This window comes from Rana temporaria, chromosome 11, assembly GCF_905171775.1.
Source record: "Rana temporaria chromosome 11, aRanTem1.1, whole genome shotgun sequence".
Classification (NCBI taxonomy): domain Eukaryota; kingdom Metazoa; phylum Chordata; class Amphibia; order Anura; family Ranidae; genus Rana; species Rana temporaria.
Window position 1 is genome coordinate 83,675,157 of NC_053499.1, and position 18,882 is coordinate 83,694,038.

The window sequence follows — 18,882 nt, forward strand, 5'->3', positions numbered from 1 at the left end:
ATGGGACGGGACGGCGGACAGCTTCCAGGAATTCTTGGAAGAGCTCAATTCCAACAGATATGGTCTTACCTTCACAGGAAAATGTGATAGAGAATGTATAGATTTCCTTGACCTTCAGATTTTTAAAGACGGCCCAATACTACAGACAAGAACACACTTTAAGTCAACGGACCGCAATGGCTACATCCCATCAGCAAGCTGCCACCACCCCAGGTGGAAGTCCAATATACCCAAAGGACAAATGATGAGATTGCGGAGAAACTGTAGTTCAATTGCCGACTATAAAACACAAGCTGATATAATCATAGATCGATTCAAGGAAAAGGGATACAAAGAGCAAAACCTGATAAAATTGAAGGAAGAAGTTCTAAATATGAACAGGAACAACATGCTGGCACCAAAGAAAAAGAACAAGCAAAATAAGCCAGATGTGGCATTCATTACAGGTTTTAACTCTCAATATAAGGATCTTGAGCACATAATCAAAAAGTACTGGCCGATCCTACAAGAGGACCACGCCCTCTCCAAAATACTAAGGAAAAAACCCAACTTTATCTACAGACGTGCTCCCTCCCTCCGCCACCATCTTGTGCACAATGTTGTAGACCCACCGCGATCAGTTAGTATATGTCCTGAACTTAAGGGCTTTTATAAATGCCAGAAATGCCTGCCCTGCAGGGTTAGTAAAAAACAACCAAGACGAAAAATGAGTTTTAAGTCAAGAACTGACTTTAGAGAATACAAAATAAGAGAACTCATTACCTGCAGTACCACCCATGTAACGTATATTATTGAATGCCCCTGCCACCTACAATATGTAGGAAGAACAACCAGACCCCTCAAAGTGAGAATTCGTGAACATATAAACAGGATAAAAACAGGATATGATAAGCACTATCTATCACGCCACTTTAAAGAGGTCCACCACCAAGACCCTAGTGGTCTGATCTTTTACGGTATAGACCTTGTAAAAGATAACTGGAGGGGTGGTAATAAAACTACAGCTATTTCCCAGAATGAAACCAGCTGGATCTACCGTCTGGGATCATTGGCACCTCACGGGTTAAATAAGGATATTGATCTAAATTGCTTCCTGGCCAACCCCTGAACTAGATCTCCAGGTTAACTATATTGACACTCTCACATATAAATGTCTCCAATGCCCTATTATTTCCATACAGCAATGCCTTCAAGGCCAACATCTATTCCCCCCAAGAGGGCATACACTATTTATTGACATAACTATTTATTGACATATATATTTACAATCCCCACATTATTGTATGTCCTTGTCGGGTATGCCAGCTTACATACCCTAGATAACCGACGACCACTTATATATAGTTAATACATTTCTACCCCAATACTATATATTCAATTTTCCATATATATATATATATATATCCTTTATCTCTATGCGTAGTTGTGTCTTCTATATATACTTTCTCATATACCCCTTTTATATTATCCATATGTAATTTCACAACACCCCTGTAAGAAGGCTTGGAAGTACAGCCTCTACTCAAGTGTAGCCACCTTTAACCAGTACCAACTTGGAGCTATCAACCGTTTATGGCTATCTCCATTTGCGATTTGCATTCCCCCATGTCTCTTACGTATGCATCTTTAGATAGCTAGCTCTACCATGTTTTTAATAAACATATCTAATTATCTGCGCTGGTAATAGGGCGCATTGTATATACAGACCCCCTTCCATGGGCTGAGTTACCCATGACCAGTTTGGTTGTAGCCCTTTAAATAAGAGCTTATGCTAATTAACCTTACGCCTTTGTCTCTAATATATATAAGACGGACATTTAATATTCAATTATCTTACTTACATTTTATTATGTTCTATATATCTGTTTTTTGATTTCTGTAAATGACCGCTAGTTAATGGCGCAATTAGCAGATTAGGTTGCCTGTTTATACACATTGATTTATACCGATTGTGGCGATGGCAGACCCGCACAAACACTGCGGATAGTAGGATTATGGTACATTATAGCCACAGTCAGGATAATAGGGTGTAAATATGCAAACAGGATAAACCCAAGGTTACACCTCCCTTAAGATCGGATTTGATGGGAACCCCGCATGAAAAATACGATTGGCCACTGCCGTTAGTGGGTGGGGTTTTGCATATTGAAACCTACTATATAGGCCACCTTCTGCTGGATGCGTGCACCCGCTTCTGAAGACGTAATATGACGAAACGCGCGTAAAGCGGATACACGCACACACGCACGCACTTCCGGTTTTTAGCTTGAGTATCAGTGGAACGCACGCCGGTCCCAGGCGATAGCCGATACTTCCTGTCTTACCCAGTGCAGCGACGGAGCTATGCTAACAGGCTGTTAGCTGCTCCACATTCATATTTTTGCTTTTAAAACTTTTATTCCTTAGAGCAACCACCCCCGCTCTAATATATATTTTTATGTTCTTATATTTTTGATGTACCCTGCATGCCTTTGTGAGTGCTAATAAACCAAGCACTTATTCCAACATACCACGCTATGTCAGTGTGTTTTTTTCTCCGGAGGGCTGCTGGCTTTTAAAACAACCACTTACCTTGGATCCGGATAAAACACCACTATTACATCTAGGAGGCCCCAAGTACAACTGAGGAACTACGGGAGACCATTGAGCCGTCCGAGGCTGACTACTTGCACTTTACCCCTGCAGGGGTTAGTGCCTCTGGTAAGTGGGGACCCATAAGGGGGAGCACCGTGACCACTGCGTGCAAGTTCCACTACTGTATACCTGAGCACTCACCTTCACAGGTGCACCTTTAACAGCACGGACTTTACCACTCCCTGGATGGCCTTTTTCATATTTTTGTTGCAATAAGTTTCTTTCATTGCATATATATTGCTGGACTATATTTTTTCTGTACTATATATACATAAAATTGGACTATCACAATATATATTTATTTACAAGTACCACAACTTTGCATTTTTGTCACACGCTCATCCTTTTTGTCACATGTATAATTTTTACGTATCTTATTAGTATTATTTGTATTTATAGCACAGTGGAACCCACACAGGCTATTTTTATAGCCTACTAGCGATATTCTTACCTACCTTCACCCCACAATATATATATGTGGTGGGGCATTCTATTCAATATTGTATTATCACCATAATATTTTGTCGGAACACAGGTCTGCTTTCACTTACTGTATTGACCACTAGACTATTACACGTTACCTCATACCCATTTGGGTTACTGTTCACAATTTTTGCTGTGTCCAGTTGTAGGTAGGGCAGCGCCACCACCCCTCCCTACGTTCATTTATTCAACCTGGGTACCGCCCACCAGCAGCAGCCCATTGTGTAGACTCGGCTTGGGATCCCCAGGAGCTGGGTCAGGAAGAACCATTGGGCACCCCTTACGAAGCCCTCATGGTACAATCTGTTATTACGGACAACAGGGAACACCATTGTCAGCTGGTCATGGGCGACAGCCATGAGCCGGAGGGGCCTTGGAGGGAGCTGGGCAGAAAGAGGCACCGCCAGCTACCCTCCAAGAAGAAGAGGTCCTGGAAGTCATATAACCAGCGGACCTGGGAGGAGAAGAAGCGACTGGAGGAGAAGGAATCGCAGCGGGCGCCCCAGATGCGGGCCGAGATGTTCGCCAAGGGCCCACCGGTGGCCCCTTACACCACCACCCAGTTCCTGATGATGAAGGACCACGTGGAAAGCCTGCAGGACATGAGCAAGCAGGATCTGATCCGTGAGTACATAGAGCTGGAGGAGTGCATAAGCCGCATGGAGGAGGAGAACAACCACCTGAGGTCACAGCGGGCTGACCCCCCCAGGCTCCATGAACTGGAGATGGAGCTGGAGAAGCTCAAAGAGGAGAACCGGCGGCTGCGGAGGGAGCAGGGGGTGGCTGACCTTATGGGGCTCTGAGTCCCCTCCCCCCCCGGACTCTGAGCACCAGTGCTACAGCATTTCAACAAATATAACTTTTTCTTTTTATGAATCTCCTGTGACTGTCACTTCAGAGCCATAACCTGCCCCTCCCATAGCGGGACACCTAGATGGCGGCGCACAGACCCATTCGCCGTCTTCACACTGACTTCTGGTGACTCTGCAGATCACACAAAGACTTGGGGACTGACCGGCGTGTGATCTGACGACCCGGTGACATACCTGAGTCGGGAGCAGTTGCCAAGGGAGGTCAGTTACGCCAAACGGAGTTAACCTCGGACTAAAAGCTCTGAACCCGTCAACCCTACTGGACCAGGGAAGGTCCAACCGGGTTTGCCGTAGCAGGGAGAAAAAGGGGGGCCATTGTGATGCAATTGCCTATATGCTTCAGTCTAATGCTCTCCCTGCTAACTTAATGCTGTGGGTTACAGGTAACAGGTGTTTTCATGTGTGATTCATCTCTCTCTGTGAACACTGTTCATATGTTAAAAGGCTAGCTTTTGAAAGGCCTTTAATTGTGTGATAACCCTGTCTACAACCTAGTGATTCTCAGAGGTGTTAATAGGTGTCAAACTGGATACAGACGAAACGTCTGCTTAGGAAACTCAGTGTGTGAAGGTGGTTTGTTGTTTAAGGAATGTGCAGTGATTAGACATGATAATTGTCGGTCGGTGCCGACCTGTCTGGAATGTTTTAGTAATTAGCCTTAGTGTGTGATTAGGGGGGGTGGAGATTTCATTGTTGCTTCAATGTCTTGGACTGTATAAAAAGCTGAGAAGAAAAACCATTAAAGTCTGTGTTGTTCCAGCAGTAAGCTTGGCATGTGTGGCTTTCTGGGCGACTCCAGGGATATTCCTTCTCGTGGAATATTGGGGTGATTTTCGTTATGGGAAGAAGGGAACGTTGACGGGGATATCATACCAATACCATCACAAATACTAAAAATGAAAATAATAAAAATAAAAAAAGGCTGCTGCAGCTTATATGTCAGATACACACAAGAATACGATTTATAAAGAAAAGCTGCGCTGCAAATTGAACCAACATAAACCTTCAATTATGCTAAGTGCACACAAAACCCCAGTGCATTAAAACTGAAAAAAGTTGTGCAAAAGTCCATATAGGATGTATCACAGAAGATTGCAGGAAGTGACAGAAAGTTCTCCGAATGGGTGAAGCTAGATATCCAGGCAAAATCTTGTGAATCAGATGACAAATCCCCCACCACTTATGTACCAACTGCTTACCAGAGCAAGAAATAAATCAGGCATGTAAACACATAGGTCAATAGGGGTCCTGGATAAACTGTCACTCTCTCTCCTGTTTCACCAATCTTCTATATCAGACCAACTTTCTCCATAGATGTAACCCAGAGGAGAAAAACACTGACATGGTGTGATATCGTTTAAAATGTTTAATATAAAAAAGTAATACACTCACATGTATGTAGGTAAAAAAGTGCGATATATAGTATTAGCCGGCCGGCTCTGCTGTCCGCTCGTCCTTCTGGGTAGACAGCGTGGATCGTGGTGACGTCAGCACGCCGCTCCTCCCTACGCCGTTTCGTCACACAGATGACTTCTTCCAGGGGTACGAGCGACGTGCTGACTCGCCACTCTTATAACAATACATAACATCCGGGACCGCCCAGCCCGTGTTCGCGATGCAAGACTTTCCAGGGCTCAGGTAAGTAAAACGGGGGGGGCTGGGGGGCCGGTAGTTGGCAGATGTTTTTTCACCTTAATGCATAGGATGCATTAAGGTGGGAAAACATGAACCTTTACAACCCCTTTAAGGTTTTTTTACACTTAAATGCAGATGTGCTATATTTTCACTTGTTAATATTAGAAGAAATATGGTGTCCTTATAGCTTACTGTGCACTGAAAAGAAATATCAAATATTCTTATCAGCCTTCCCAGCTATTATCTGTGAACAAAGGATACCAGCACTTTATTAAAAATGAGGCGAGGGTAAGGTGTTTGTAGTTCATATCAGGAAGGCAGCCTAAGATGACAACGCTGGTCCTCCGTAGATACAGCACAGCAAGCATAGTCAACCTAGGACAGGAAGTGTGTTACTAGCAAGATCACTGGGTAAAATAAAGGCAAATAAGAACAAGAAAAGAAACAAATCCAGCCATGACATCTAAGGGCTGATAAGCTACAACATATGAATCTTTATTTTTCTTTCTCACTGTCTCATGACTATCTTCTTTAACTTTTTTTTATTATTTAAGTGTAACTCCTAAATGTTTAATTATAAAAAAAAAAACATCTTACCAGCAGTATAACTTGGCTTGGCTCAAAAACAAATATTTAAGTCAGGGACAACTAGGCAATAGCTAGTTTTCTTAGAAGACCAGCATTGGCAAGAAAGGAGGAGATGTTGCGCTAAAAACTTAAATAAAACTAAACCATGAGATTGAGGTATGAAAATTGATGAAGCCAGTAAACCCAAATCAATAAGGGACTACAAAAAGGAAGAACTCAGTCCCAATGTGTCCACAATAGTGTAGTTCATATGAGAGTGAACAGATGTTGAGGAGCAAATATGAAAACCACCACCACGAACCAGTAAAAATTAGAGGCTTACCACATGGCAAGCAATATATGCTTGCGGCTGCAAACCCCAGCCAGGGCCTTTAGGCGATCCTCACAGGGGGAGGTGGGAGGGGAAGATGATTCTTGAAGCCTCCAGCGAAAACAAGATTTTTGAACCGTATCACAGAAAAAAGAACACTCAATGGTGAAGTATGTTTGACCAGCACACACATGAGGTATAAAGTGACTTAGAGAACCACCACCACCAGCACCCTATAAGTAGGAGGCTTACCAGAACATGTATGAACATCAGCGGGTGGCTAAAACCCTAGCCTGGGCCTTTAAACTCCTGGGCTGTGATAGTAGTCCTAAGTATCCCACGTGTTCAATAGGTACATAAAGGGAGTAATGGAGCCCACATAGTGAAGTTCGTTTTAACGTTATACGTTTAATAGATAAAAATTGCACTTACAATGTCACAATAGGGATAAAACAAAGAGAAGCCGGCCGGCTCGGAACAAACGCCCGTCCACTCTAAACAACACGTCCTGCGTCAGCACGCTACCTTCCCGACGCGCGTTTCGTCATAAAATTACGTCATCTGGGGCACGGGCGACGTGCTGACACATCGCATTAAATACATTCCAGCAAAGCCAAGCCTCGATCTGAATCCACAGGCTAATTGACCGCTCATGGTGGCTGCGCTGGGACAAATTAGAATTGGAATAATCCAAGTAAAATAAAAAAGGCCCTCTTGTGGTTAAATTATATATAGCAACCATAGCCTGTATGGGCTTAAATTGAACTTATATGTAAATAAAAAGATAAAAATTAAGAGGCCATCTTGTGGTTAGATTAAATATGACAACAAGAGCCTATAAGGGCATAGAGTATGTTTATGGAGTAACAACATAAAAAAAGGGGCATTTATCTTAGAGAGAGATCAATTATGCTCTCCAGAAAAAGTGTATATCTTTCCTGTATGATTACCAGGGAACTAAATAAATGCGCTAAAGGTCAAAATAGGGCATATGGTGTTTATAGAGTGAATAAAACAGTGACAAAAACTTTATGTGTTTAAATTAAGCACTGTGAAGAAATGGAAAAATCAAAAAGAATAATTTAATGCATAAAAAGACCTAGATTCAAAGCATAAATATTTAAATTGCAATGAAAATCTAGGATAAGTGAAAAATGTATAGAGTGAAATATTAGATATAAATTAAATATACCTAAATAAGCGTGAAGTATAAAATTATTATTATGTGATAAAAAATAAGAGATATAGAATAATGTGAAATATTCAATATTAATACATTTAATATGCCTTCAAATATATGAAGCATAAATAATTTATAAAGTGAAAAATATATATCAAAATTCCACCTCAATTTTGAGACGAGTCAATCTAATATTAACTTCCTGGATCTCACAATTTCGGTTCAGGCAGGGGTTTTTTGTACGAGTACTTATTTCAAAGGTACAGATAGAAATTCCTACATCCCTACTGACAGCTGTCATCATGATTCTTGGCTGAAGTCGGTGCCTAAAAGTCAATTTTTGCGTATCAAACGCAATTGCTCTAATGAGACCGACTTCTTGGACCAATCAGCTATTTTAACAAATAGGTTTCTGGAAAAGGGGTACAATTTGGGTTCTTTGACATCTACACTTGAGGAAGTTAAAACTGTTGATAGAGCTCAACTACTTAAGAGTAAACCACGGGACACTAGCAGGGTGCCTGTTGTCCCCTTTATTACCACCTTCTCTACTCAGCATTTTAGTGTAAAAAAACTCCTTAAAAAACATTGGCACATTCTTAAGAATGATCCAATATTGGGCCCTATTCTGCCTGACAACCCTCAGGTGATATTTAAGGGTGGTTCGGCCTTGAGACACAAATTGGCTCCCAATGTTCTTGAACCACCTACCATTAAAACCACCTTCCTCAATTCCTTTACTGGTTTTTACCAGTGTAGGAAATGTCGGGTGTGTTCCCTTAGTGGCTGTATGCATAGAAGAACGCATAATTTTACTTCTACGGTCACAGGTGAACAACACACAATCAAACCCTTCATCACATGTGCGACTGAGGGGGTGGTTTACTTGCTGCAATGCCCCTGCGGGCTCCAATATGTGGGTAGAACCAAGAGAGCCCTCTCAGTGAGACTTAATGAGCACATCACAAATATTTTAGCCGGTTTTTTGAACCACTCAGTATCAAAGCACTATTGCTTGGCACACAATAAGGACCCCTCAAAGACAATCTTCTTGGGGATTGATAGATATAGCCCTCATTGGCGTGGTAGCCCACTAGTGAGGAGCATCTCTAGATCAGAAATGCTATGGGTACATAAAATTAAAAGCTATACCCCATATGGACTCAATATCGAGGTTGACGTCAACGCTTTTATTGACAACTCTTGATTTTTTATGTCAGTTTATGTTTACTGTATGGTCCATCTTATATCTGTGAACTCGATCTGAACTATAGGTGGACCCTTATATTGGCCTATAACTGGGTTTATATATATATTTTTTCATATTGGATACACGTTTTTAGACAAACTTGGTTCTACCAGTTGATGCTGGTCATTTATGGGCCCTCTTCAATATATTTTGTAATATACCTTATTTATTTCTTGGAGTCTTATATTTTTTATTCTCTTTTATATTCATGTTTTTCACATTTTTTATGTTTTATATATATATTTTTTCCATATATTTTTTCTATTTTTTATCATTAATAATAATTCAATACATTTTTAATATCAAAATCATTCACATTCACTTATGATTAACAATATATAGTTTTTATAAAAAAAATATTTTGATATATATTTTTCACTTTATAAATTATTTATGCTTCATATATTTGAAGGCATATTAAATTTATTAATATTGAATATTTCACATTATTCTATATCTCTTATTTTTTATCACATAATAATAATTTTATACTTCACGCTTATTTAGGTATATTTAATTTATATCTAATATTTCACTCTATATATTTTTCACTTATCCTAGATTTTCATTGCAATTTAAATATTTATGCTTTGAATCTAGGTCTTTTTATGCATTAAATTATTCTTTTTGATTTTTCCATTTCTTCACAGTGCTTAATTTAAACACATAAAGTTTTTGTCACTGTTTTATTCACTCTATAAACACCATATGCCCTATTTTGACCTTTAGAGCATTTATTTAGTTCCCTGGTAATCATACAGGAAAGATATACACTTTTTCTGGAGAGCATAATTGATCTCTCTCTAGGATAAATGCCCCTTTTTTATGTTGTTACTCCATAAACATACTCTATGCCCTTATAGGCTCTTGTTGTCATATTTAATCTAACCACAAGATGGCCTCTTAATTTTTATCTTTTTATTTACATATAAGTTCAATTTAAGCCCATACAGGCTCTGGTTGCTATATATAATTTAACCACAAGAGGGCCTTTTTTATTTTACTTGGATTATTCCAATTCTAATTTGTCCCAGCGCAGCCACCATGAGCGGTCAATTAGCCTGTGGATTCAGATCGAGGCTTGGCTTTGCTGGAATGTATTTAATGCGATGTGTCAGCACGTCGCCCGTGCCCCAGATGACGTAATTTTATGACGAAACACGCGTCGGGAAGGTAGCGTGCTGACGCAGGACGTGTTGTTTAGAGTGGACGGGCGTTTGTTCCGAGCCGGCCGGCTTCTCTTTGTTTTATCCCTATTGTGACATTGTAAGTGCAATTTTTATCTATTAAACGTATAACGTTAAAACGAACTTCACTATGTGGGCTCCATTACTCCCTTTATGTACCTATTGAACACGGAGGATACTTAGGACTACTATCACAGCCCAGGAGTTTAAAGGCCCAGGCTAGGGTTTTAGCCACCCGCTGATGTTCATACATGTTCTGGTAAGCCTCCTACTTATAGGGTGCTGGTGGTGGTGGTTCTCTAAGTCACTTTATACCTCATGTGTGTGCTGGTCAAACATACTTCACCATTGAGTGTTCTTTTTTCTGTGATACGGTTCAAAAATCTTGTTTTCGCTGGAGGCTTCAAGAATCATCTTCCCCTCCCACCTCCCCCTGTGAGGATCGCCTAAAGGCCCTGGCTGGGGTTTGCAGCCGCAAGCATATATTGCTTGCCATGTGGTAAGCCTCCAATTTTTACTGGTTCGTGGTGGTGGTTTTCATATTTGCTCCTCAACATCTGTTCACTCTCATATGAACTACACTATTGTGGACACATTGGGACTGAGTTCTTCCTTTTTGTAGTCCCTTATTGATTTGGGTTTACTGGCTTCATCAATTATCATACCTCAATCTCATGGTTTAGTTTTATTTAAGTTTTTAGCGCAACATCTCCTCCTTTCTTTCTACATTGTTGTGTTTGTATGACACTCTGTTGTTGCAGCTTTGTTAGCAATTTATTGTTTTTTAGCGCGGTAAAATTTCTTCTTTTACCAGCATTGGCAGTCTATATTACTTTTAGTAATAATTTTCTTTTAACCAGTTCCCGACCCGCTCATGTACATTTACGTCAGCAGAATGGCACGGACAGGCACATCAACGTACCTGTACGTGCCCTGCTTGACGGGGGTCGGGGGTCCGATCGGGACCCCCCCCGGTACATGCTGCGGGTCGGTAATCTTCACGAGTGATCCGGTTCGTTTTTGTCCGCCCCCTCCGGATCGCTCCCCAGCCAATGCGCTTCCTCCCCCGCCCTCCTCCGCCTGCATTGTAAACACAGGCAGAGGAGGAAGTGATGTCACCGCTCCTCCTGCCGGTATATTCGTCCAGCGGAGGAGTGGAGACATCACACAGTGAGTACACAAGCACTACACTGACACCTGTACACATAGGCATACAATCCCCCCCCGGTCACCCCCCCCAGCCCCCCACTGTCACACTGTCACTAAATAGCAGTGATCATTTACTGATCACTGCATTTAGTGTCAGTATGACAGGCAGTTAGTGTCAGGCAGTTAGTGTTAGGTCCAGGATAGCCCCCTACCCCCCCAATAAAGGTTTTAACCCCTTGATCACCCCCTAGTTAACCCTTTCACCCCCCTTTTGCCAGCGTCACTAAGCGATCGTTTTTCTGATCGCTGTATTAGTGTCGCTCGTGCCACTAGGTAGCTATTTTTTTTTTAGGTTCGCCGCCATAGAAAATTTATGGGGGTACCTAACACTATAAAAACATGGCGGCGAACCTAAAAAAAAAAACTAGCTACCTAGCGGCACGAGCGACACTAATACAGCGATCAGAAAAACGATCGCTTAGTGACACTGGCAAAAGGGGGGTGAAAGGGTTAACTAGGGGGTGATCAAGGGGTTAAAACCTTTATTGGGGGGGGGGGGGGGGTAGGGGGCTACCCTGGACCTTACACTTTTAACCCCTTGATCACCCCCTAGTTAACCCTTTCACCCCCCTTTTGCCAGCGTCACTAAGCGATCGTTTTTCTGATCGCTGTATTAGTGTCGCTCGTGCCGCTAGGTAGCTAGTTATTTTTTGAGGTTCGCCCGCCAGGTTTTTATAGCGTTAGCTACCCCCATACATTTTCTAATAAAGGTTTTAACCCCTGATTGCCCCTAGAGTTAACCCTTTCACCCCCTATTGCCAGCGTCACTAAACGATCGTTTTTCTGATCGCTGTATTAGTGTCGCTGGTGCCGCTAGGTAGCTAGTTATTTTTTGAGGTTCGCCCGCCAGGTTTTTATAGCGTTAGGTACCCCCATACATTTTCTAATAAAGGTTTTAACCCCTGATTGCCCCTAGAGTTAACCCTTTTTCCCCCTATTACGAGCGTCACTAAGCGATCGTTTTTCTGATCGCTGTATTAGTGCCGCTAGGTAGCTAGTTATTTTTTGTGGTTCGGCCGCTAGGTTTTTATAGCGTTAGGTACCCCCATACATTTTCTAATAAAGGTGTTAACCCCTGATTGCCCCTAGAGTTAACCCTTTCACCCCCCTATTGCTAGCATCACTAAGCGATCATTTTTCTGATCGCTGTATTAGTGTCGCTGGTGCCGCTAGGTAGCTAGTTAGTGCCAGTAACGCTTACACCCACGCACAAAGCATACTCCCCCCATATGTGGAATTACACCCCAAAATACATTCTGCTGCTTCTCCTGAGTACGGGGCTACCACATGTGTGAGACTTTTTGGGAGCCTAGCCGCGTACGGGACCCCAAAAACCAATCACCGCCTTCAGGCTTTCTAAGGGTGTAAATTTTTGATTTCACTCCTCACTACCTATCACAGTTTTGAAGGCCAATAAATGCCAAAATAGCACAAAAACCCCCCAAATGACCCCATTTTGGAAAGTAGACACCCCAAGCTATTTTCTGAGAGGGATGTCGAGTCCATGGAATATTTTATATTTTAACACAAGTTGCGGGAATATGATAAACTGTTTTTTTTTTGCACAAAGTTGTCACTAAATGATATATTGCTCACACATGCCATGGTTATATGTGGAATTACAACCCAAAATACATTCTGCTGCTTCTCCTGAGTACGGGGATACCACATGTGTGGGACTTTTTGGGAGCCTAGCCGCGTACGGGGCCCCGAAAACCAAGCACCGCCTTCAAGATTTCTAAGGGCATACATTTTTGATTTCAAGTACGGGACCCCAAAAACCAATCACCGCCTTCAAGATTTGTGTGAGTGAAATCAAAAATTTATGTCCTTAGAAATCTTGAAGGTGGTGATTGGTTTTCGGGGTCCCGTACGCGGCTAAGCTCCCAAAAAGTCCCACACATGTGGTATCCTCGTACTCAGGAGAAGCAGCAGAATGTATTTTGGGGTGCAATACCACATATAACCATGGCATGTGTGAGAAATATATCATTTAGTGACAACGTTTTGTAATTTATTTTTTATTTATTTTTTTGGTCAATATTCAATCACTTGGGGCAAAAAAAATTAATATTCCATGAACTCAACATTCCTCTCAGCAAATAGCTTGGGGGTGTCTTCTTTCCAAAATGGGGTCATTTGGGGGGGTTGTGTGCCATCTTGGCATTGAATGGCCTTCAAAACTATGATAGGTAGTGAGGAGTGAAATCAAAAATGTATGCCCTTAGAAATCTTGAAGGTGGTGATTGGTTTTCGGGGTCCCGTACGCGGCTAGGCTCCCAAAAAGTCCCACACACGTGGTATCCCTGTACTCAGGAGAAGCAGCAGAATGTATTTTGGGGTGCAATTCCACATATAACCATGGCATGTGTGAGAAATATATCATTTGGTGACAACTTTGTGCAAAACAAAATCAGTTTGTCATTATCCCGCAACTTGTGTCAAAATATAAAATATTCCATGGACTCGACATGCCTCTCAGCAAATAGCTTGGGGTGTCTACTTTCCAAAATGGGGTCATTTGGCCGGGTTTTGTGCTATTTTGGCATTTTATGGCCTTCGAAACTGTGATAGGTAGTGAGGAGTGAAATCAAAAATTTGCGCCCTTAGAAATGCTGAAGGCGGTGCTTGGTTTTCGGGGTCCCGTACGTGGCTAGGCTCCCAAAAAGTCCCACACATGTGGTATCCCCGAACTCAGAAGAAGCAGCAGAATGTATTTTGGGGTGCAATTCCACATATAACCATGGCATGTGTGAGCAATATATCATTTAGTGACAACTTTTTGTAATTTTTTTTTTTGTCATTATTCAATCACTTGGGACAAAAAAAAAATATTCAATGGACTCAACATGCCTCTCAGCAGTTTCCTTGGGGTTTCCGTTTATATCGCAAAAAATAAAAATCGCATAGGCAATCAAATACCATCAAAAGAAAGCTCTATTTGTGGGAAGAAAAGGACGCAAATTTCGTTTTGGTACAACATTGCATGACCGCGCAATTACCAGTTAAAGCAGCGCAGTGACAAATTGTAAAAACACCTTGGGTCTTTAGACAGCGTATTGGTCCGGGGCTTAAGTGGTTAAGTGAAACTGCTGGCAAAATAAATGTTTTATAATTATACTTCGTCCACATAGTTACCGTATATAGTTACTTATACCCATATGTGTATAAGAAGACATACATTACCCAGTGAGAGAGAAAAGGAAAGATTGATATATTGCAGTTTATTAGACCTTAAATGTGATTTTCAAATCTTCTTTTTCTTTATTTTTCCTGGTAAACCTGCTATTAACACATCCCTGTCCTTACAAAGTCAAGCCATTTGATTAGCACAACAGCCAGGCAGCTAGCATTTTCAGAGGAAGAGGACAGGCTTGGGAAGTGTTAGAACTTTAGTCATGTTTTTATTGCAATCTGTGTCTTGTTGTGTATTTCTCTGTATGTCCTATCAGGATACAAAGTGAAGTGAACACTCTCAATTGGGGGAACAGGCAAAAACTAACACAAAATTCATTTTTAGAAGTGTGCAAAAAGTTAGAACATCAGACATTTTCTTCTATTGCTGCTTTTATGATCCTGTCACGGACATGCTCTATTTCATGTACTGGTGTCACACAGACAGGAAGTGAAGAAAAATCCCCCGTGTGGATCCCATACAGAGCTGAATCCATCCTATAAATATAATTTTCTTGGCCCATAAAATATTTTTGCCAACACAGACATTTTCTGAGCATATTTGCAACAATAGTACTGCTGACAAGTCTTCTCTACCTATCATACCTACCCTTTCTCCTTGTAACGTACCCTTACATAGGTATATTATTTTCCCACCCAGTGATCTGTATTACTTTTTCTACAGCTACCCATGACAGTCATCAAATCTCAATGCATCACAGAGATGTTCGAACATAAGGTATTAAAAGGCACATTACAAGTCAGCTCAGGTCCACATCAAAAACAAACCAAAATTTCAACATATACTAGTGTGCAACAAACTGCAACAGGTGAACTTGTGGGTTATGCTTGGTTTGCACCAAGATTACAGCATTTAATATATTATTATCAAACTTTTATAGTGCACCTTTACTGACAAAAACATGTAGGCTGCCATTGCTGACCTTATTTAGAAAAAAACTATTTGCCTGACTGTCTCTGGATTAAAAACCTTGACTCACTTATACAGAAAAAAAGATGCATCAAGTCAGAGCAACGTTAAAACCTTTTCTGTTCATACTTAATGGATTAGTGTAGTGTAAAAGCTAAGCAACCAGTATTTTTAAAAGGTAAAGTCAGCAATGGCAGCCCGCATTTTCTTTCAGTACAGCTTCCTATTATCAACAAGTTCCTTATATGTTATTAAATTGAACAGCAATTGTAAGCTTGTTGCTATTAAATAAAGCAATCCAACAGCAATTTAAAAAGTATATATTGTCATAAAAGGTTCTTACCGCCTCCATTCTTATAGCAGAGATAAGGGAATCTCCAGACATTGGCCAAATCCACTGAAAAACCAACAACTGATAGAAGAAAGTCAATTTTCTTGCCCCAGTGCTCCCTTTCTTGCTCTTCTGGCACCGGAACCTCATATTTCTGGGAAGCATCTGGGGCGATAACTGTGTTATTTGTATATTGAATTCCATTCTGTTCTTTGACTAAAATCAGTTCGACATCTTTCTTTTCTGGGGAAAATTCATTGAAGGGAACCACTGCTGACAATCTATGGTCAGTATGACCGTGAATGAGGATCTTAGATTTTGGCATCTGAAAAGTATTAGCCGTGCAACAAGATCTGTAAAGGATTTTCAAGGAGAGTAAAAACCAAGTGCAGTCTTTGTACTGATGTTTAACCTTTTTTTATTCAACTCTTCTTTCTGAAAGAGTAGAAAAAAAAATCAATACAAATATTTCACAATGTGGGTACTCAAATATTTAGTAATTAAATTAGCTTTATAAACAAATCAGTCCAGTCTCCTATACAAGGCACATTGAAATGTGTTATACTAGTTAACAGTTCTTGATTTTCAGATTTTCTTAAGCTATATAACTGGAAATGTGTTTGATGTTCCTTTATTCATATGTATTCAATATTGTTCATACTATTTTTAGACCATAAAGCTCCTGTTCTGTATGCTAGGATTAGGATGTAAAATATGTTCAATGTATGCTTTAATAACAACTCTAGGCATTATTTAAAATGCAAAAAATTGTCGATTTTACAATTCCATAAACTGTTGCATTAGAATTTTTTTTGATGTGGTCCTTAGAGATGCTGGGGATGGTAGAGAAGGCAATTTTGTTGTAGGATTGAAGTCTGATACCTATAATATACTATCTCCACACTGTTTGCTAACAATACTCCCTTTCTAAATAACCCAAATTGTTGCAAGTAGAGTGATGACTTTAACCTAGATTTTTTTCAAAAACTGTTGCAGTTGGCAGTCTAGTACCTCAGACACAGGGTTTGCAAGCAAACACTGATACATTTTTACTTGCACCAATTCCGTAGTCTCCTTAGACAATATTTTGACAAAGCATATTCTGAATTAGATCACAACTATGAAATGACTATCAAAAAAAAAATATTTGTGTGCTAAAACTAACATAGCATTTTACCATATTCATTTTTTTATCTTAAGCATTTATAAAGCATTGGCATTGTACATATCACCCTAATACAGTCCTTCTAACAGATTTCACCATAAATTACAATGCCACAAACACACACTCACACAAATATATATATATATATATATATATATATATATATATATATATATATATATAAGGATTAGTAAGTAATTTGGTAAACTATTAAAAGCTTCTGTGATAACCATAATTCACTACTTGCTAACTAAAAATATGTTTTTGGAAAAGTGCACAGACTTACCAGCTTGCAGCAAGTAGATTTTAATATCAACAAGTCTTTCAGTAAGCTTATGTTGAACAACATGAAGACCACTCAGTCCTTCCAATCCCTGCCCTCTCCAAGTGAAAAGTCTGTGATCCTTCTGTTATGAGAAAACTGTAAAGAATAGAAAGTTGCCAGCTTTTAAACCATGATGCACTCAATGCACGTGCTGCTTGTTAAACCAATACACCCACTGTAGACACTGGAAACTCAGCAGCACCACCTATGGATACTACAGCAAAGAAATACCAGAAATCTGCACAGAACACTTGTGTTTACATTGTAAAAAAAAAATAGTTTTTTGAATTTAATTTATTTTTTTAGAAAAGCCAAAAGCAAGTTTATTAGGGAAGTGATTATATATCTCTTAAGCATCAGGCATTACAGGGACATATAAGCAATCTGAAATATGTAAATTAGCATGCCCTTAGGTCGAGTTGCAGCAAATGGAAGAGAAAGATTATCTGGATCACATCAAATGTAATTTATATTGATGTCCCCACAGGAGCATAACAGAAAGTAAGAATTAACCTGTTGGCTACTCATTTTTTTTTATTTATTTCTACAGAAATTGATGTAAAATCTAAACTGCAAAAGCTAAATAGTAAATTCTAGGTATGCTTCCTTGTGTGCCTACACTGGCTATATGTACTAAACATTTTTTAGTTTAAACAGGTAAACAAATATGCTTGCAAATAATTTGAAGCAGATCCTCCTGTATAGATTAGGTGACACGTTAGTTTATCATTTGTTTGTATATATTTTACATAACATTTTCTCTGGTTGTTATGTTTTATCTCCTAAATCTCATATTGTATTACATTTCTTGTAAGCGTTCTCCTCGGAAAACAGGAATGTTATTCTTAATTTGTTTTGGTTTTATCAAACTTGGTTAAATCTTCAAAACACAGTTAATATATCACAAACTGATGTTTTGTACAGCTTGTACTAGAACCTACCACATAATATTCCAAGCTGTGACAGCCACAGATAGCAATAGGTAGTTTAACCCTTTCACTGCCATTCTGCTGTGCATTCCTTCTACAGTACCACTGGTAGATAGATCAGCTTTTTAAATTCTGTAATGTAGGACTAAAAAGCATTGCAGATGGTTGAATGTTTATTTGAACCGTATAAAAGCGTGCGTGTGTGTATCACATATTTTTTATGTAGAAACTAGATAATTAGTATAGACTATATGTAATATCAGTGCCAGAAGTTAGATGTCATTCCTGTGCCAATTACCATAGTTGCGAGAGGAGATTCTATGCTATGACAAAATATTTTCAGAAAACAGTACGTAAAAAAAAAAAAACTGCCTAACAACTAATTTGATGATGTTATGTACACATTACTAAACTTATACTACAAATAATTATTTGTACACGTTATTACCTTGTACAATTATTATTTTATTTTCTCTTGCAATAAAAACTTTATTGTGGAAAAAAAAAAACACTGTTCCATTATCCATGCATTCGATATGGACTCCCTCTCCATCAGAATATACAGATCAGTAGAGATAGACCGAAAACCCCACCGTTTGGTTTGTGACCAGAACTCTCGAACATCGCAAAAGTTTGGACCCGAACTGCGTACCCCAGTGAAATCTATGGCACTCGAATTT

The 18,882-nt window shown here is 39.9% G+C and overlaps 1 protein-coding gene across 1 annotated transcript in view; it reads right to left on the reverse strand.

The window, feature by feature from the left end:
• SLC6A2 (solute carrier family 6 member 2) overlaps positions 1–17,502 on the reverse strand; it is an 821,078-nt gene extending 803,576 nt beyond the window's left edge. Inside the window, exons 1-2 of the mRNA XM_040328742.1 lie at positions 17,235–17,502; positions 15,796–16,218 (exon numbers count right to left, since the gene is read on the reverse strand). Coding sequence (XP_040184676.1) covers positions 15,796–16,108 — 313 coding nt within the window. The 5' untranslated portion in view covers positions 16,109–16,218; positions 17,235–17,502. The remainder of the gene's footprint in view (positions 1–15,795; positions 16,219–17,234) is intronic.
• Positions 17,503–18,882: the final 1,380 nt, after the last annotated feature.